At 35.3% G+C, this 21,493-nt stretch overlaps 2 protein-coding genes across 7 annotated transcripts in view; both read right to left on the reverse strand.

Moving 5' to 3' along the window:
- Positions 1 to 14,329, reverse strand: part of LOC145977052 (uncharacterized) — a 66,980-nt gene extending 52,651 nt beyond the window's left edge. For 3 of the 4 annotated variants that reach the window (XM_083108694.1, XM_083108693.1, XM_083108692.1), the window contains exon 1: positions 14,007 to 14,329. The gene's annotated coding sequence lies outside the window, so the exon portion shown is untranslated. The remainder of the gene's footprint in view (positions 1 to 14,006) is intronic. The other variant, XM_083108695.1, reaches the window with a different exon arrangement.
- Positions 14,330 to 15,128: 799 nt separating this feature from the next.
- On the reverse strand, positions 15,129 to 20,112 carry LOC145977151 (uncharacterized). Of its 3 annotated transcripts, none has more exons than XM_083108887.1 (7): positions 19,186 to 20,112; positions 18,653 to 18,781; positions 18,403 to 18,583; positions 18,045 to 18,326; positions 17,241 to 17,978; positions 17,027 to 17,169; positions 15,129 to 16,925 (listed from the first exon to the last, which is right to left on the reverse strand). In XM_083108887.1, the coding sequence occupies exons 1-7, from the start codon at positions 19,270 to 19,272 to the stop codon at positions 16,680 to 16,682; spliced, it is 1,806 nt and encodes a 601-aa protein (XP_082965013.1). In that variant the 5' UTR covers positions 19,273 to 20,112; the 3' UTR covers positions 15,129 to 16,679. The 3 variants fall into 3 exon arrangements, with proteins under 3 accessions (XP_082965013.1, XP_082965014.1, XP_082965015.1); XM_083108888.1 differs by having other exon boundaries at positions 19,233 to 20,111; XM_083108889.1 differs by lacking the exon at positions 19,186 to 20,112 and adding an exon at positions 18,975 to 19,173.
- Between the last annotated feature and the right edge of the window lie 1,381 nt (positions 20,113 to 21,493).

Consider the following 21,493-nt stretch of genomic DNA (forward strand, 5'->3'; position numbering starts at 1 on the left):
ATTAGGATTTAAAAATGGAAATTAAATAAAAATAAAATAAAAAATGTAGGATAAATTTTATACGTTATATCATTTTTGTGAAAATCGTTTCATGAAGCTTTCCAATAATTGTTAAATTGACTATCGATATATCCAAACGCCAATTTGGAACTAAGGCGCCATGCTCAACAGATTTTCTATACACTCTCGCAAATTAATCGCCTGCATTTTTAATTCGTTTCACATGTTGCTCACCTCGGTCTCTCGCAAAAGGGGAAAGGTCTCGAGGTGGACATGTCCTGCGAAACAACACCACCAATCAGTAAACATCGGTGCACGTTATACTAAGAAAGACGAAAAGATTTCGCTTCTCGGACTCATCGGAATGTGGGCGTGCAATACTATATACATTATATACAACGACGATGTCCGGGAAGCGAGCCAGCCGACTGATACGTAGACTTTTCCATCTCTTTTTCTCGGCTATCTCATTTCCCTTCAAAGAGATAATTCACTCCACTTTCACGCACATGTATCGGCTTTGTGTCTAATATTTCAGGGACATTCCTCGCAAATATGTCAATTTTTTTTGATAAAAAAAGTATTTTATTCGAATCTTATCAAAAAAAGGAGAGAACTTTACTTTTTATAAAAATATTAGAATATTTATAATATTTATAAAATTTGTTAATATTTATTATTTTTTAAATTTTATTCTATTAAGAATAATATAGAAAAATTATATTAATTTAATTGATTTTATTTTTTTTAATCTTGAATATTGAAATATTAAAATATTTGTATACCTAACGCTGAGAATAGATATATAATTTCTTTGTTTTTTGTAAATTTTATCACGTTAATGGTGCGATAGGTATTTTGTTCAGGTATTTTTTGATAGATTCAAGGTGAATCCTCGAATGAGTTTCGACCCCGCGATCGAAAGAGAGAGATCCGGTCGAGCAACATTCAGTGGGAAAAGATCCACATAGGGATCGGTGTCGGACAATCAGGTTCGTCGGACCGGCTCTCTTGCGTAATACGGCCCTGAGCCATACTCTTACAACGGTAATGGAAGCCCGGCTCGTCGGGCTTCCTCCTACGACGCCGACAAAACCCGTTCCTTCTTACAGTTTAACGATCGCGGACATACGTGTCAGAATTTATGTAGCTCGGGTGGCGGGAGAAAGAAAAGCACCTTCTGGAAAAAGAGGAGGCGCACTGTTCGGCTCTCATGTTAAAGCCTTGTTTCTTTTTTAGAGAATTTTTTTTCTTTGTTCCTTCTCTATTTTTCAACGGAATATCGATTCTCACGGGAAATCCGTTAAAATAGTGCGACAAATTTACCGATAAGAAACATTTCCTACGAGATCTAACGAGATCTGAGGAGGGAAGAACATTCCTAAGAATATTTTTCTTGCGATCGAGATCAAGTATCGTCGAAATAAATCGAATAAAATGCCGATTTATTTGAGAAAAAATACAGAAACTTCTTATCTGCTACAAACATTAGAAAGTATCAGAAATCGAAACTCATTCGATATCGATTATTCCTGTCAAGACCGAGAGAAAGTTGGATCACGAAAAAAATATTCCTGTTGGTTATTTTCGCGAGCAGGAAATCCGATTCATTGATTCTGAACTAATTCTTTATGAGTCAAAACAAATGAAAAGGAAAAGAGAGAGCGTGAAAAAAACAGCGTAATAAAACTCGCAAACGATACAATTTTGTTTTCAATAAATAAATAAAATTCAATAATTAAAATTGGCAATTTCTTGATAATTTTTCAATTCTCTAAAAATTGTTCAAATTATTCCTGTGTTTAAATTGGATTTTTTTTCAAATTAAAGTTATAAAATTAAATTATATATTTATGTTTTTAATTTAAAAAGTTAATATATTAAATCATCCCCACAATATTTATAACGTATAGATATAATAAACGCGAATCTACAAATCAGCGAAAATACCGTAAATAACCGCGATAACACTGAACACTGCGCTTCGTATACCGCGAAGGAAATCGACAAAGTAACATTTAAGGAGGAGCAAGATAGAGGGAGGCCATCGAGAGAAAGATGAAAGAGGAGAGGCGCCTCATAATGAGTCGCGTTTGCGGAGACAAGCAGAGCATGTCGGAGCGGGCCAGTGCACATCGCATTCGCGATCGCATCCGCGATCTCTCGTGATCCGTCTCTCTTTCTCTCTCTCTCTTCCTTTTTCTCCATCTCGTGCATATGTGCGCATTTTGCACACCGCGAACGAAATGCAGCCGCAACAGGCATCGCAGGATACGCGACCGGACGGGCGTATAATTCCGACTGAAATCATCGCTTTTTCGGGATATGCAGCAGGCGATCGTGGATCCACCGTCGTTACCACCACCTGACCTCAATACCGGTTTGCCTGCGGTTATTTATAGCGTGTTATTGCGGCGGTTAGGCGATCACTGCGAAAATGATAGCGTTATTATCGCACGCAGTTGTTGCGAAGGAACCTTTCATGAGTGCCCAAGTTGAAGATCAACGTTGATGAGAAAATTTCGGCACCGAACAAGTACTGAATAATCCGCGTACTAGATATATTTAATAGATTTGTAATATATATATATATTTTTTAAATCTAGAATATACATATTTTCTACATATTTATTAAATCTCTAATATATATAGAAGATTATATAATAAAGAGGCATCCAATTAAAAAAAAATGATTAAAATATTATATGTATACTTTTCTAAAAATAATATATTAAATGAGATAATATACTCCTGGAAAAGCTGATATTTAAATTTTAGCGAAAAATTTTAAAGAAAAAGTGAAAAAAAATTATGCGTTAATTTTGTCCAGGAGTATATTTCTAATGTCTTGTTATCTAAAACATATAAAAATTTCATTTGTATATATAAAATTTGAATTTTAAAATATTTTTTCTTGTTCCTCCTGTAAAATTACGATTTCGCATTTCCACCCCTATGTGATAAAACACTCGATATAAATTATGTATAATAAGCAAAAATAAAATCTATATATATATTATTTTTAAAGTAATCGAGGAAGTTTATTCTAACGATTGGAGAACGTCTTGCAGAGACATCGAGAGCACTCGAAAGCACTATAATCTCATGGAGAAAATGGGCAGGGATGCAGGCATGGTAGGTGAATCGCTTTCTAAACACGGACAAACGATCTCGATTAAAGTTGAGCCATACCTCAATTTCGAGGCAAAATCTGCTGATGTGAGATCTACGAAGACAATTCGTGTTGCTCGCGCGAAAAGCTGATTCCGCTCGCGTCACGATGAGATACGGTCGCGTTAATTGCGCGGTTAATTGCATTCTTACCTCTGCGCGAGAGGATGCTCTTCAGTCGCATTCCTCTTTATCTATTATCTTTTCAGTCTATTTGCCTGCGAGAGGGAAACCACTAGTCACGGTGAAAACCGGGCCGTAATTGTCAGCGGAGAATTTGGGTTAGACCGCTTGTCTGTCTCACACCTGCCGGCATGTGTCGCGCCTCTGCATCTGCGTCGCGAACACCCTGACGTAAATTGACGATGACAACGTGCGCGAAATAATAACGAGCAACAATAAATGAGTTGCTAGACAGTTGTTGCGTCGATAATTCGCGTCACGACTAATTTTCTGAAGCCTATTTCGGAAATTTCCGAAACCCGATAAATTAAAGCGATTAAAGTAATTATAGCGCGAATAAAAAGTGATTGTATAAAATAAATTAACTGTAAATTAACAGAATTATAAACAGAAGGGAGAAGATCATGAATACATGTAAGAATTAAAATACATCCACTAGTAGAGACGAAAATAATAACATAGGCAATAATCTTGGAGATTCTTTTTCATCGTAGAGTTTTAGAAAAAAAGATGTGCTCATCGAAAGGATTTTTTTTTTCATCAAGGCATATCGGGGCCCGAAAAGTGGAGCATTCAAGCCACAGAACGCGCAACTTTTCCAGCTTCCACGGATTCCGCCGAGCGTTTCCGCCGCTATAATTACAAAACGGACACGCGTAACGAAAGATCCTAATTAGCTTAATGAAATCCGCTAATGAAATACGCTCGATCCCGACGCGTCGATTCGAATCTCTACCGCGTTGCCCCAGAATCGTGTAAAAAATATAGACACGATCGGCAACATATCGCGTATAGCATTCAACATATTAATCTCCTTGTATTTGTAACTGTATTCAACTTGGCCATGCATGTTCCTTTCAAACGTGATCTCCGTGTGTTGTGTGTGTGTGCATTCTTTCTTCCGTTCGAATAAATTATAAGTTGATGCGACGTATTAATTTGCAAGTGAAAATTTTAATTAAAAAGCACATTTATATGGGTATAATTTGATTGAATGAAACGAGAAAGTTATTCGATGAAATGCTGATTGAATGATAATGATCAAAAATATAAATTGAATTTGATCGTACATTCTAAAATAAAGTAAGATTACGATACTATAAGAGGCGGTTACAACATCGAATATTTTATTAGTAGATACCAGCTATCATAATAGCAGCACGTAATCATAACAAGTATTATCCGATTTTTACCCTAATTCCATTAAAACTTATTACAACGTCATGGCTGATAAATCGGAGTGAGCCTAACGTAATAAATCACATCTAGTGCGTACCAACGATCTTAATCCGTGTACGTTTGCCTATTTCTCTGTTGCGCTACAATGATATATTACTCTATTGCGAGCAGCATTGTAGAAAAAGAGAGACATCGTTTGCATTATCTCCAAGTGATCAATCCACTTGTCACGATGCATAATTTATTTGAGAAATATCCTCAATAAATATAGCCAATTTTCAGAGTAGTTATATTTAACAATTTTACAAATTATTCTTATTGTTTTTATTCTTACTATATTCAATATAAAATATATATAATAAAAAAATCAGTATATAAAACATAAAAAACAAAATAAAGACAATGTAAGTAAATTTAGAATCTTTCCAACAATAAAATCTTTTTTTCTTAGTTTTATTAAGTCTCTCCCTTTCTCTCTCTCAGTTCCCTTTTCATTTATTCCACTAAATAAAATCCAATCTATTTTAAAATTAGTGCTAAATAAATAATGCAATCCAGAATTAGAAAATTCCAAATCGTTCGAAAAAAAAACTAGATTTATTTTAACTCGACGATTAAATAACTTAATAATATAAAAGTATTTTGTTATTAATATATTAAAGTATCTTTATCTAAAAATCTTATCTTTAAAGTATCTTTTTCTATTTTTTTAATATTACTTTATTCTTGCAAATTAATTTGCATTATCAATGTTCCTGAAATGAAACGAGCACTTGACATTTATATATCTAATTAGTATAATAAGTGTAATACAATATAATACAATAAATAAACAAATTTAGTATCAATAAAAATTTTGGAGTATCCTTTTTAATAATATTTTTATAATTTTTATAATATTATTAATATAATTTCTTAATATTATTTCATTTTTATAGATTAGATGATGGAACAATTGATTTATATTGTAGCATTATTTTATATTTAAATTCTAATATATTTTGATAGTTTCTTAAAACATTTAATTAACATTTAATTTTCAATCTTTGTTGTCGTGAGTTTCACGTATTATATATATTTACTTCATTACTTGGGAAAGATGATAGTTTAACTCAATCCCTTTTGCTTGAATATAGATCTAATTTTTAAAGCAATTAATTTCCGACCTAATTAGCTCCTAATTAGATTTTATTTAGCTCTGATAAAGATTTAATAGGGGGGGCTTTCTGCTTATATGTGGGGTGCTCGAAAACTGTTTTATCAATATTTTTACGCATTCTGGAGTAAAATTCACAAAATCAAATTTATTTATTTAACATTTTAGACTTAAGATTAAAGCTTCTAAATTAATGTAAAAAAAGAAAGAAAAGTCCTTATATAAAATCCTTCAAAATCGTCATTCCTTCGCATTTTCTAAATTCTAATCTCTTCCTTCCGAATGAAAATTCAATTAAATTTCAGTTTAAATCTCGATCTTTATGTTCCACAAGACGTATTACGCAGAATTAACGCGCGTATTAATGTCAAGACGCCTACATGCGAGTACGATTTCACCGTAATTTAGTCCGTAGCCATGAATCCTTGTGACATCGAAGGAGAGGATATAAAGTGCCCGTTTGCGAGGTCTTCCGTCAGTGAAAACGAAGACCGATCTCTCGAAATCTCCGGCTCACGCCTAAGCCATCGTCGTATCCGGCGATTAGACGTCGCAGGAGAACTTTCTCCCATCGCGTTCGGCTCGTTCGCGTGCGTATTTTACTAGATAACGAAGCCTGCGGTACCGATTGCGTACGTTATTTTAATTTTGACTTTTGCATCACGTGAAACCTTCGTGACGTCAATCCCGAAACGACCTATTTCTGGCACTATCAAAGACGGAATGTGCCGAGAAAAGTTCAATAAGTAATTTCTTATTACACACTTAAGTACAAAGAGATATCATAAATATGATTATTAAAATGTAACAATTCAATTATTACGTTTTTTAAATTCAGTTACGCATTATTAGTTAGTCATTATTTTTCGCAAGTAGCACTTTTTTTCATTTTTGTAAACACTGATAATGTATAAAAGCAAAGTAAGAGTATAATAAAAAATATTCTAAAAAGCTAGTGTCATTATATAAAATTTAATATTCAAATATTTGTCATTATACAAAATTTAATATTTAATTATTATCAATTAAAATTAATATAATGACCATATATTAACAACCAATAATAAAAAAATCAGAGCAGCGGAAGATATTTTTTATATGAAAATAATCGTGCGAACGTCTCTGTAGAGATTATTGTACTAGATTGTGTTATGTTGTATAATCGAGATAATTGCACGAGAACGCATAATGCGTATAATTAAAAATTGCGACGAACAGAATAAGAAAACAATTAAGTCCGTGAGATGAATAAAGAGGAAAATCTCTTCTGAGTTTACGCAAGCTGTTTCCCTGATATTATCATTGCCCTTCCGACAAGAGAAGCTACGAGAAAGTTTTTTTGACCCGCATTAATTAATGCACTAAGAAGGGATTGTGAAGTTAATAATCCAAGAGAAAAAGAAAGAAAGAATATAATACACACACACATATAGCGTTATAAAGAAGTTAATAATAAAACTATTTTTATAAATTTATATAAAATAAATAAAATTAAAAATTAGAACAAAGCTTGAAAAAAATAGAGAATATAATGATAGATAAATAAAAAATATACTTTCTAAATAAAATAATAATGTATCAAACTTATAAATATAAATATAAATATAAATTTTATAAATATAAATTTTTGAGCTCCGATATATAACATTTTTGATACTTAATATTTAATGTTTTATAAAATACTACAAAATATTATTTAATATTTTGATAATTTAGATACACGATAAATCTTTGTTTCTATCTTCATTCAACACAGATTCAGAAAATCCAGTTTTTCAGTAAGCCCGTTTTTTTATTGTGACATTTGAATGATGATTCATTTTTTGATTAACATCAAAACGATCAAAATTAATCCAATTTTGATTGTTTGGCATTATATCAGTGAACAAAACATCATTCAAACGTCACGATCAAAAATTTTTATTCTCTATATATTTTATTCTCTTTTCTATAGTGATTTGTTTACGACACATAAATCCTTTATTATTATGCAACAAATATTTAGTATTTCGATATAATTCTATTCTTGGAGATCTTCTCTCTCTCTCTCTCTCTCTCTCTCTCTCTCTTTGTTTCTATGGTATTACGAGAATCCTCGTTCTTTCTATGATCTAATTATTCTATAGATCCTTATCTTTACGTGTCAAGATACAAATTAAAATTAATAAAAAAAAAACAAACATGAACCAGAAAACAAACATGACAAGAGTATATATGCACGAATAGTACGCGATCATTACCATCGCCATCGTCACTACTATCACTATTGCCATTGGCCGTACTATTGTTCTTTCTCTCTCCCTCTTTCTTTCTCCTAGAATTACCTCTAGCACAAGCAAACCTAGCGACGCGTAAGGTTAAAGACCTTATCCGCGAACCAGTTTCGATCGACGAAGTAAAGCATGTATTACCGAGACAAGGGTATGCGTGTACGCGTGTATGCTTGCGTGTTTGTATAACATGGTAGATCCTTGAATCGCTTAGATTGCGAATTGCGATTACTCCTTTAGACTAAATGTTCTATTTTACGCGTGCTAATGACGTCGTTCCATGAATCTGGATACCTCCGAGGCTTCTCCTTGAGAGCGCTCGTTAAATAAATGCTATTTAAGTCAACTTGTGTCTGATAGAGACAATCGCGAAGAAATTACTCAATAACACATTTTGGAGAAAAAAATATGTCAAGAGTTAGCACTTCTGATTAAATATAAAAAAATATTATTTTATCCAGAAAAAAAAAATAAAATTCGTAACAAAAATAATTAAAATGCAATTATTTCCGTGAAACAAAATGCATAATGTATTATTTTAATAATATTTGATGAACAAAATTTATGTTATATTGATGACACAAAACTCCGTTCGTCGCAATTGTTATAAATGTAAATTTTGCAAACTTTATTCACTGACAATTGAATACTTTCAATTGCGCGACGATCTTTTTAAGCTGCAGGTTGTATTATAACTGCAATGTAATAACGGGTTCTTCGCTCGTTATTGAATCGCGAAAATATCGCGCGCGATGGAGACGTTAATCTTCTTAATTGCGATCGTTATCGATCAAGCGACCCACGAATTGCGCAATATTGAAGTTTGCTTGATGTTCAGGTTAGATTATTGCTGCGAGAGTAAATGGAAAAAATTTGTAGTTGATAAAAATGTGTGTAATCAAAATTGGCGAAAAGCTACACTTTATCTTTATCTTTCTTTCTCTATCTGATGGAGAACAAACAGAAATGACGATAAACAAAGAAGACTTTTCTTCTTTCTTTTTTTAATGATGATACGAAAAATGCGTAAGACGGTGATTATTAACAATATTTTTCGTGTGTTTATCGCCTGCCGTAGCCTGCTCCGAAATCCAAACGAATACTGATTATTAAATAAAGTTTAGACATACCTGCGCGTGCTTACACGCCTGTATTTACATAAAGCTTTATGTTATCGCGGATCTAAAATACGCAGGAATCTACGTAAGCAGCGCCAGAAATCTACAAGGCAGGCAATGTGTACATATGTGCGATCGGAGTATAAATAATAAAATCCATATAGCAAATTTTACTGATTTATCGGAGATCTTACATTCTGAATTCTAAATATTGGAAGTAATGACTCACGAAACACTGCGCAATAATTTTTATTCACCAGATCAAAGCATCATACAAGTAACTTGTGTGAGAAGCATAAATATAAAAATTCATAATCAAAAATTCGTATATCAAAAATTTATAAGATCAAAAAGATATTTATATTTATATATAGAAATGAGCTTCTTTACTGAAACACAGATAAATATGAAAATTTGCGATACTAACAACATTCAAAATATGTAGAAATAAAAATTTCTACAAATATAAAAAAAATAATTGACAGAAATTTACATGGTAAAGATTTGTGAAATTAAAGATATTCACGAAAATATAAGTATTTATAAAATATTGAAACAAAGATCGCAAAAATTCACGATATCAAAAGAAATTTAAAATATATAAAAATAAAAACTATATAATTAAAAGATAGTACGAATTCTAGTAATAAAGATCTATGAAATTAAATATATTTATAAAATAAGCACTTATTATAAAACAAAAATTGGTATACAATATCAATCCAAAGGATCTATGAGATTAAAAACACATATACATAAAAATGTGTAAAAAAAGCGATAAATGCGCGAATTCGTGCGAGAGGGACCCGTGAGAGATTCGAGAAAGTGATATTAATAAAAATCTACTATACCGGAGCGTCGTAGAAAAACCTACAATATCCAAGGCTCTTCTTAATATCCAAGATCACGATATCCGTATATTACCGACGATATTGCGATATACCAAAGTTTTGCAGAGTGCTCTATTTTATAACTATTCGATTCGAAGTATCGATGGAACTCCGGCAAACGGACCTTCCATCACGTTCACGACGAAATATCGTATACGTTGCTAGCGCTCGAGAGATGTGTATCCGTTCACCGACATCGATATCTGACATTTCAGCAGAGAAGCGCGTTCTGCTTTTCTCTCTCCTCGCTTTATAGCGCAGGGCGCGCCTAAACCAGGTCGACGCGATATATAGAACGACTCTTCTTCGCATTTCCTGCCTGCTAATGCAACACGCGCGTAATACTATGTAATATCGGTTTGAACGTGCCTGCCCGTGTACTTGTTTGTAAAAAAGAAAGGAGAGGAGCGAGAAGAGCGAGAAGGAGAGAGAGAGAAGGAGGAAGGCGGCCATGTATTCCAACGTGCTGCGTGTTGCGTAATTCATTGTTCGGATACAACACGACGAGAACACCCGCGCCATCCACGCCGAAGACTTAAAAGAGCCGCTTGGCTACCGCTTTCGTGTTTCATCAACGTCCGGACTTTTCGCCTTAAACGCGTTTGCCACCCCCCCCGCCAAGCGAGAGATAAAAAGAAATTATATTAAATCATCTCTCGCGATCGAAATGTTGGTCGAAGTATCCTCTCGGCTAGAAAAACTTCTAATATATTATATTTTTTCGTTACTCAATTTTCGTTATCTTTTTTTTCATGATAAATTGACTGAACCGCGCACGTCATTAAGTATATATGATAAATAAAATATATATTCTAAAATGTACATTATAAATATATTAAAATATATATTCTAATAAATAAATAAAATAAATTCTAATAAATAAATATAAATTCTAATTTATTTATTAGAATTTATTTATTAAAATATATATTCTAATAAATAAATAAAATAAATTCTAATAAATAAATATCAATTCTAATGTGCATTATATTTTTTTCTAAACGTAATTTGTAAAATACATGAAGAAAATGCACGAAATTGCGACATTATTGCAGCTGATTGTAAATGTAAATTCGACGATGTTGCACTTTTACACACAATCTGCCTCTTTCTTTCTCTCTGATGGTCGAAATGGCTTTCTAAAATTTACAATAAAAATTAACATCAGAGAGTCGCGCAGTCGACAAATGTCCGTGCGCATTAGTAACAATACTAGCGAATCGTTGATTTCGCAACGATTCATTATTATCGGTCGTAGGAGCGATTATATAAGTTTGTAACCATGCCCAGAGCGTAATATGTAATTAACGTGCCGCAATTATCGTCCTTAATGTACACATCGCGCGATATGCCGCGTTTATGACGTTTATTCTCGTAATCGACAGCGTGCCCGTGAAATTATGCACGCGTTTATAAATATTCGCTCTCATTTCGCAATTTTCATCCTTACACAGAAAAAAAATAAGTGTCAAATCAAAACTTATATACTTAAACTAACGAGTTCATTGTTTCGTGTATACGCAACAATTTATAATCTTCTTGGAAAAATTTAATAATTTTAAATTTTAAATTTCAACAATATTATAGTCTTATTTTAATATTGTAATTGTCACCTCAAGAATATATATAATTATTTAATTCTACTTTAAGAAAATTATAACCTTTGATTTAAAAATGTTATTTTCTATCTAACATTGTTTCTTTTCTATTCAAGAAAATTAAATCTTAAATCATAAGAATTTATTTTTCTTGATTGAAGTATATGTATAAAATGGCTTTATTCAAGTAAGCAATTATTCAAGCAATATTTTTCTTTAATTAACGCAATACAATCTCATTTCAAGATTTTCATGTTAAAACTAAATATACATATTTTCAAAACAAGAATGTCATTTTTTTTCTGTGTATGATCGATATTAACGCGAAATTGCGCGCGGTTGTTCTTTAGAATTGCAAACGTCACAAGCGTTACGTTTATTTTTTTAACATTTTCGACATCGATGCAAAAACATTTCGCGCATTTATAACTCGACGATGTCGAGGCAAATTATGCATATCGGTGCAGATATAATTTCTCGTGTTCGTGTAACGAATGCGAACATTTTCGCAAAACGCAGGCCGCCTGTGACGAATTAACTTTATCGTTGGCGCGATTTTAATGGCCTCGTTACATTCGAAACAGCGCAATCCTGTCAGTCGATCCTGTAAAACATTTCGCCAACGCGATTGACGAGGCATTTCTACAACGTGTGTTTTGTAAACACGAGCTACGTCGATTGGCCCAGCTACGCAATCTCGAAAATCATTCAATCCGAAGAATTGAATTACAATCGGCGTAGATGTATCAATAAACGGGAATAATAAACCGATCGTTTTATGTTTCGGCGAAAAATAACTCTGGCATCGAGAGATAATAATAGCGGAAGAAAAATAAAGGCGCGAGAGACGCGCGCTGGCTATGTTTAATTCAAATTACTCGAGTATACTTTGCAAAGTTAAACCGAGATCAAGCCTGGCGAAACGAAATTTAACTTGCAAAGCTGCTGTCTAACTTTGCATACATCTTGAAAGATTTTATACATCGTAGAAACATGAACGAGAGAGAAATCCGTTTCGTGAAGGCTCGATGCAACAAAAAATTCCGCGAAGCAACGAGATGATAAAAAATGCGAGCGATGTGTTTACGTTTTTTTTCCCAAGCTCCGCTCTATTGAAGGAATACGTAAAAATGTCAAAATTATGATTCAATAAATATATTGATAAAGAATATATCGCAGTTGTGTAATTCACAATTACGCACGTGCTTTCGACAATTATGTGGAATAGATGGAATAGAGAATAAATGGAATGTGAATCAATAGTGGGAGAAATTCTTGCGTCGATTGTATCTTACAATTAATCTCTTAGCTCATAATTTTCGATATATCTTATTTAGTCGGGAAGTTAAATAGACATATATATATTGAATTTAATAACCCTACAAAATATTTCTTGTGTTTCTCACCGTTAATTTTTAGGTTCACATCCATTCTAATTAAGACGAGTGCAATTAAATTTATATTTTGCGAGCTCTTATCTTACCCGGAATGCGATATGTATATTTGTTTAAGAAATATTAGGTTCGTATAAAAAATAAAAAAAGGTAAACTTAAAAATTAAAAAAGAGAAAAATAAAAAATATCTAGCATATATTTGTATTTTACGATTCTCTTTAATAAATTGAAGATAAATGTTTTTTTACATCAAAAGAAAAAATTTCCAAAGTTGAATTAAATTTAAAAAAAATAATAAATCATCTGCTTTTTCTGTTTAATTTTAAAAATACAGCAGAAAAGATCTTTCAATTTAAAAACCTATTGCCTAGACAGGTAGAACTGACACAGGTATTGAAATATCAAAAGATTATAGCGAACATATTGTCTCTCGATTTTCACCGAAACGGACCCTAGTCTATCTTTGGGAGATTTGAGGTTGATCTATAATATGCTCTTTGTTTGCTGTTTCTTGTTTCCTGCCTATTGTCTTTTTCTTTTCTGTGCATTAAAATCGTTTTTTGTCACATGTTTCTTGTCTCTTCCGAAGTTCAAGTTTCATCTCGAGTGACAGAAAACAAAGAACCGTAAAATAGAATACGGAGAGACAAAAAGGCAATAGGCGAGAAGCAAGCAACAAAAGAGCAACTACACCGTAGATGTAGAGCAACTGCACCCTTAACATTCGTTTCGGTGCAACTTTGCGACAATTCAATGAATTTCGCGAGCCGAAATCATGGAGATTGAATTTAATCGATTACACGATCGGAAACGGAAAGGGGATTGCATTCGCGATTTAAACAAGCGTGGCAGTATCCGCGATAAACAAGCCGGGCACGATTTGAGACATCGGCCGTCACGAGTCGTTGCACTTTTCCATGGCCAACAGGTGGTGGCCGCTTCGAGAGCGAGAAAACGCGGCCGAAAGGGACTCGAAAAGTGCGAGAACGCGCGCGCACGCATACCATATATACGCAAAAACACGTGTGCAAAATAAATGTACATACCTCGAAAATTTTCGGAGAGTCTCAGCGCGACGAGATGCTCCTCAAAGATGCGTGGAAAGAGTCCCTCTCCTCCCTCCTCTCTCTCGCGAGCAGCGTCACTCCAAATCAGAGAACTTCCTTTGAGAGAATTCGGAGCACAAAAACGTTTCACACGATATGTATATATGCATATACGTAATACGTATACACTAGAGGCTACACGACGATCAACACGCGCGAACCTGTCGCGTCGCGACGCGCGACTGTTGCGGACGTTCCGTGTGCGTGAAAAACGGGACGAGACGCGTTTCGCGGCGGCGCAACACGGAGCACGGAGAGCGAACGATGACGAAACAGCAGCGACGCGACGTGACGTGACGTATGCGGGAGCGGGAAGGAGACGACGCACCACACGCGCGCTCGGTGGTCGCGGAGCGAATGACGACGGACGCAGCCGACAATGGCCGACGATCTCCACCACCTCGGCCGGTAAAGAAGACATCTGCGCGTGCTCCCGCACTTATCGACCTATCGCCCCACGCGCCGTCGGTAATTGCGTTAGCGACATTATTAAAAATAAGGAGCAAATATATGTACATAAATACAAAATCACATAATTAAATATTAAATAAAAAAGAAAAATTTTTGAGACTTAAAATTCTCCCCATTGGATAAGTACAATTATGTGACATTGTTTTTCTACCCGTTTCTTTTCTAGAAAATATTCATTGTTCTAAACCTTAAGATTTTTCTTTCTTCTTTATAAAAATATACAAAAATATTCACAAAATTGCAACAATTAATTATCTCTTAATAGTAAATTAATTTCGTAAATATTCAATAAAGTAATCATCAATTTTTTAAAAACTCATATTATAGTTTATATATTTAAATATGTAGACTTATCGCCTTAATCGCACGTAACATTCTTTTTTTGTAATAAAAATATACATATTACAACGTCGTAAATGTAAAATATAATTGTGGTAACGCTTGAGCGAGTTAAAAAATACCATATAAATCATACACAATCAGACCACAAATATCTTTGAAGGATTTCTAGAAGAATATATCAACTTTTTCCAAGTTTGATGAAATATATTTAACATAAAGGATGTGTGTAAGAATAAGAATCTCTCTCTCTGTAACAATTATTGATACATTACTGTGTGATTGCCCTGAATCTCAAATATTCCATGCATTTTGTATTCTACGCAATGTGCAATGCTATACAAATTCAATCTGAAATATTAACATAGCTATGATAACGTAGATTTCCAGACATATTTTCCTTAGAACATATTGTATAATTTCATCATTTCATTTGATTCGATATAACTAATATTTTAAGACTACACAATATCATTAATTATAAAAATAAAATTGTGCTATTTGCATATATACATGCGCGTGTATACATGTATATACATACATATATATACATTTATAGTATGCACAGTTTACAGTTAAAAATGATTCGAGATAAATTACAAATATTTTCTCATATATCGTCTTCTTTTACGGCGATTATATTGCTATATTTCTATTATATTGGATAATAAAAGTGCAATAAATATATACATTGCAGTGTCAAATAATAATCAAAATAATCAAATTCAATTATAAATATTTCGTAATATTAATAATTAAAATGTAACTTGTAAAATGGCAATATACATTTAAGATTACTCTTATTTCAACAATTTTTACAAGATCGTACTCAAGGCATGCAATTTCATAGTCGTTATATTAGACTAGTTTTTGATAAAAGATAGAGAATCTATGTACTGTGTATAATATAATCTGATATTGTTTTATAACCCTGTTATTGCAATAAGTGACTATCCCTGTAATACATTTTATAAACACTTTTAATCAACACCTTCATAAGGTCCTTCATAGATTGCATCGCATATGATAAAAAAATATTACATATCAGTTCATCTAAAAGTCTAAAAATAGAATATCGTAAAACAAGCAATACTACAGATTTAGTTATTCGTTGTACAATGATTAATAAAAATTTCAAAAACTGAAAATTTATTTATTCTTCAGGTTCGAGCCGAATGTGATTTAGTTATTTTTAAACTTTTCGATTGTTTAATTATTTGAAAATTTCGAATTCAATGATAAAAATATCTTGTACACATTATAACTCTATGTGTAAACTAACATGTAGAATCATAATTGTATCAAATTATAAGAATCTTTAGCATTTGAATACTTTTATGTAATTAAAAAATTTTTTTCGAAAAGATTTTTTCTCGATGCAACGATCACACAAGTGTTACTTCTGTTCATCATTCTGCTATTCTCTCATTTCTCTTATCTATATTACATTTTTGGTCCATTTTCTATCGCTATACAATATGTTTTAACATTTGATTGCCTCTTTTAACTGTATAGCAATTTTTAAAGCAAAACCACTAGATAAACAATACACACTTTGCAAAAACAGTAGACGTTGTCTTTTGATAAATACTGCGTTGATATCGCAGTTTTTCAATTGAGAATAGTACTACATCCTTACACAGTACCATATTCTAATGTGCTAATCCTAATGCTTAAAAATAAAATAGATCTCGCGCGTGACCTGCTATATCTATATAATATAATAAAAAGTTCATTATATAATTTTTTTAAAGTATTCAACATCTACGTAATCTATTTATATGTAATATACAAAGTTATTCTCTACGCTAATTCATCCGAGCATAACTTTCTCTCCTCCTCTACTCGTTGCCGAGTGCGATTAAAAGCCTCGGTCTTCAGAAAATCCACAGTTTTGTACACCGTCGTATTTGGCGGCGACTGCGCGGGCGGTAATGTCGAAGAACTGAAGCTTTCCGTCGCTTCCAAGTCGAGATCCAGATATTGCAACACTACTAAGCGACGATTGGACGCCGGAATAAATGTATTGTGGTCTTGATAATAGTATATCTGGAATTACGCATAATAAAATGAAATCACATATCAATCTGCATCACACACAACGATTAAGATAACACAATTCTCAGAATTGCGAAGAGTACTTGACCAACCTCCTCTTTATCCTCGAACGCGTTATTGTCTTCATCTGACGTAGACTGATGACGTGTCGAATGCATATGCGATGGAGGTGTCGGACTAGGCGCCGCTCGCATTCTTCCTCTGCCAGGGGGAGATGCTAATTGCAAATGAGGTGCTGAGAGAAAAATTAATGATCATTTTTCTTATACATTAAAGTATAAAAAAAAGAGTATGAAGATAGTCTACCTTCTACCGGCGATTTATTTAACGATGGTTTCAATTTTCTGTTAATGCTTGGCGGTTCGGCCGGAGAGTGTTCGGCAGAACTCACATCGCATACCGCTATTACCGGGCCTGGTGATGGCTCGTTACTAACAACAGACATCGAATCGCTGGTCTTTCTGCCTGGCTTTAACTCTCTGTATACCATTGGCGGATGTGGTGCCATAGCAGTCGGTACAGCGCTTGAACCATCTCGTACGAGAGGACTCGGTAAATTCGAGTACGTCGCCGTGGTGGAGCTTTCAGAGCGTGGACTCGGCGGCTCGTCCTCGTGAAAATCGTAACGAAACACGTTGTGCGTGGTCGTCTCATCGTTGACGGTGCTCGGCGCGGCGTTCGAATAAAAATGTTTTGATGATTGGTCGATCGCCACACTACTCTCGACTGTCGTTTGTGGTTGATGAGATCTCGGAAAATCATAGGATTCATCAGTCACAGCGCCTGTCGCTGCCGCTGTCGTCGTGGCAGCAGATGTTGTTGATGCCGGTGTCGCCGGAGTAGTCGGTTTCGAGCTCTCAGTGGCACCATCTAAATTCAGATAATTATGACCCGGGTTTTCGGGTAACATGTGAGGCGGTTTTGGCGGTCTAGGCGGGGCTGGTAACTTATCCGCGGCCGGTGGCACCGCGGAATCAACGATTCTAAGCTTGCCGAAGCGTTTCCTTACGCTCCATGAACCGATCTCATGATGGTGCGAATTACCTGTTATCAAGTTATTTTGTTAATAAAGGGGCAAATGTAACCACGCATTAATTATTAAACATTTACCAGTTGAAGGAAGCGTGTTCCAGTTTGCACCGGGCACAGGCGTTGTCCACTCGTCATCGGTGAAGACACTCTCGGCATCTGTGGTCGTGGGTGATCGAGGCGGCGAAGGTGCTAATCTTCTCGGAGCATCATAATGCTCGGGTCCCTGTCCAAGCGCCGAATTCAGGGAGCTGGTATCGTTGAGCCGACGACCGGAAATGCACTCGCTAATAGGAATGTATGGACCGGAGATCGTGCTAGTGGGCGAAGTTGGCGGGGATTCTTGAGACTCGTATTGAAACACTAAAAAAAATGATTTACATTATCATTAATACTGAAACATATACACAACGCGAGATATGAGTTTAATGATTGTTACTTTGTTGTTCTTCATCCTGAGTGTAAGCTTTTAAACCACAAACTTGGCATATCGCATCTACCCATTTATTCATATCTGCTTCGTTCTCAGCTACTAAATAATAGGTCCGTTTAGGTGTCTTAACATTGAACATGTACTGATACTTCTGTTTACGATTTTCAAATCGAAGACCCGCATCCACCTGTAGCAGATTGTTCATAAGTTTTCATAGTTAGTAAGAACAAAATATACAAAGTGACATAATCAATACCTGTTCACACTGATCCAAATCAATACGACCTTTGAGTTTACGACAACGTCTATCCGTATAATACTCTAAAAAGTATTGACCAGGCAATTCGCCACTGTGACGAAGGGCAAACCATCGCTTTCTCCAACGCTATTAGAAGAATATGTTTGATCAAACTGTTGTCTTCTAACTGCTACCTTCTTACACAATCTGCGTTACTCTACAATATCCTTATCAATTATAAAACTTGGATGAAAAAACATTCGAGTGGACAAACACATTATATCACTTAATGCGAACATCTTTCGAAAACGCGTCTTAAAATAATCAAAAATATTCTCACACAAGTTTCTCCTGAAATTAGGTTAGGCCAAGGTATTTTTGTCAAAGTAACAAATTAAACTATTTTTTTTTGTCAAACTAAAAAACTCAGAAAGAGACATCGGACGAGCCAAAATGCTCCCGAGTCCGGAGTCGAATCTTCTCGAGGGTAGAGAACGACTCGATTGAATCCACGACAAACGTAAACAATGACCAGGTCTCGCAGGACCTACGTAGGTGGCTAAATAGCTAGCGATGAAGCGATGCACTGTATACCGACCGCTCTCCAGAGCTTCGTGGGCGGCGATTTGATGAGCCATCCTTCGTGGACGATTTCTTGGGACGTCTTGAGTACCTCCATCTCTTTCTTCCTCTCTCCCTCTCCAAAGACGGTGGCAGCGCAAATCTACGCTGCTCTCAGCGGTACGAGGGCATCATCGAGGAACGCACGCGAGGAACCATCGTCACCACCATCACTACCATCACCACCACTACCACCGACGACGACGACGACGACGACGATTACGCCGCGCTCGTCGCCTATTCGTCTATTTTTGGCCTCGACAGCGCAAAGTAGACTCGAGCGCGAGAAGTTGCGTCGACCCTCACGTACACACCTCGTCCCTCTCTCTCCTTCGCGTCGATCCTTCCCTCTCTCTCCCGCGCACGCGCTCTGCTTACCAACACACCGATGGCGCGAGAGAGAACGATACCAGGCTGCAACGGGACACTGCGGATCCCACTCGCGCACTCGTACGACAAAGACATACAAAGACGTCGTTTCTCCTCGTTTACCGCCCCACTGCGTCGCGGCCACGCGCGAGTGACACACAACGTGTCTGTCTCCGGGGCCCTTCGTCGATGACAGCGCAGTGACGTATGCACGTCCGCAGCCACCCAGATCCTTAATTAGGCGCGCCTCGCTCTCCATTGTTTCTCGATATCCCTGTCGATGTCTCTTTAAAAAATCGAGATCGAATTATCATCGAAGGAAAAATGGAGTTCCCTCCAAAGGGTCCTGTTAAACGGAGCATCCGCGGGACACACGCGGGATAAAGTGCAGCGAATTGCGATGTATACACATATATACATGTGTGCGTCTACATTCGTGCTGTCGCATCTGCATCCGGTCGATTCCTTTCCTCCGCCCGTTCGGACAGCTCCGTCGCCATCGTAATCGCACGCATGATCACGCGTGGACGCGTCACGACGCGCCGTTCGAGAATCACGCACGCTCGCTTTCTCGCTCGTGCGAGATCCTTTTCGCGATATTCGAGAAATTTCCAATGGCGCGAGTAATCCGATCTTTTTCGTTACGTCGCGCATCTCAAGGGAAGCGCACCGGCGCGTTTCAGCGCACAAACGTCAAACACTTGCCTCTCTCGACGACGACGTTAAAATTAATCTTATCTTCTTCCGTGATTTTTATTTTTATACGTCACATTTTTTTTCAAACGATGTAAATTTGCAAGATCTTTAGCTCACCGCTAGCGAAGCGTTCCACGATCCCGAGGAAATTTAAACGAGCTCGACAGTTTTCTATTTTATCAATCTTCTCTGAATGTAGATTATGCGGTATTAATCCCTTTCGATGTATTTGTAAAGATAAAGTCGGTGTGTATAATGCAGGGAATAGCGCTTAATTTGCAATTCAATCAACCGACGCCGATCGATATTCAAATCCAGTTCCCGTTTATTGCGAGTAGTCGTTTAAATCTAGCGTCTCCAGGTCTGCAAAAACAAATTAGAAAAATAAAAATGTATCATGTGTTCAAAAATACCTGTATGTTACTTAGAGATATGTCTTTATATGCGCAGAAGGTATAAAGGGATACAAAGAAATTCTCTTATTTTTTTATTTCATGATCCTTTTCTATTCTATACATCTTATATACATAAAAAAAGAGAATATATGTAAAAAATAAACAAAAAGAAAAACATAAAGAAGGAAAAGAAAGAACACGAAGGCCTAATAATAAACATATATACATGCAAAGCAAATTAATGATACGAGATTCTAAATATCTTAGCAATTATTAATTAACGTCACTTAATTCGTGAGAATGAAATATGTATGTAAAATATGTATCGACCTCTTTTGTGGAAGAAAAACGATAACGAGAAAAGGAGATAATCCGATTGATTTATTAAATATTTGCTCGTTCTTCGCGGTTCTCCTTTATTAAACGTCGAGGGATTCCCGAAAGAACCACTTCGTTTTCTCTCGCGGGTGAGATATAAAAATTATTATTGCATAAGCTGTATAGCCAGTTGATTGATACAAATCGCTCGCGGATTTATCAATTTACTTGCCGCTTTCGGGGGAGGAGGAAAGGGAAGGAGGAAGAGATAAAACATGCGAATTTTTTCGCGCAAGAATAACGCACGAGAGAACGCGATACAAAAAATCGGCGGGATTAATTCGCGCCGCGTACGTGTACAATTTCTTTATTATACCAAAAACGCTTTTCTGAAAAGAGCTTCTCTTCTTTCGTTATAACTATATAAGAGACCGTACTACAAACTCTATATAATCTATCA

Source organism: Camponotus vicinus, unplaced genomic scaffold, assembly GCF_025532165.1.
Source record: "Camponotus vicinus isolate PSW18456_S1 unplaced genomic scaffold, iyCamVici1.0 SCAF_9, whole genome shotgun sequence".
Taxonomy (NCBI): domain Eukaryota; kingdom Metazoa; phylum Arthropoda; class Insecta; order Hymenoptera; family Formicidae; genus Camponotus; species Camponotus vicinus.

Excerpts from the sequence above, each read along its gene's own strand:
- LOC145977151 (XM_083108887.1), bottom strand. The coding sequence starts at position 19,272 with ATGGCTCATCAAATCGCCGCCCACGAAGCTCTGGAGAGCGGTCGGTAT. Across the intron at positions 18,327-18,402 it reads TCAGGATGAAGAACAACAAA|TGTTTCAATACGAGTCTCAA; the intron begins GTAACAATCATT and ends CATTTTTTTTAG. Across the intron at positions 16,926-17,026 it reads CGTTCGAGGATAAAGAGGAG|ATATACTATTATCAAGACCA; the intron begins GTTGGTCAAGTA and ends GCGTAATTCCAG.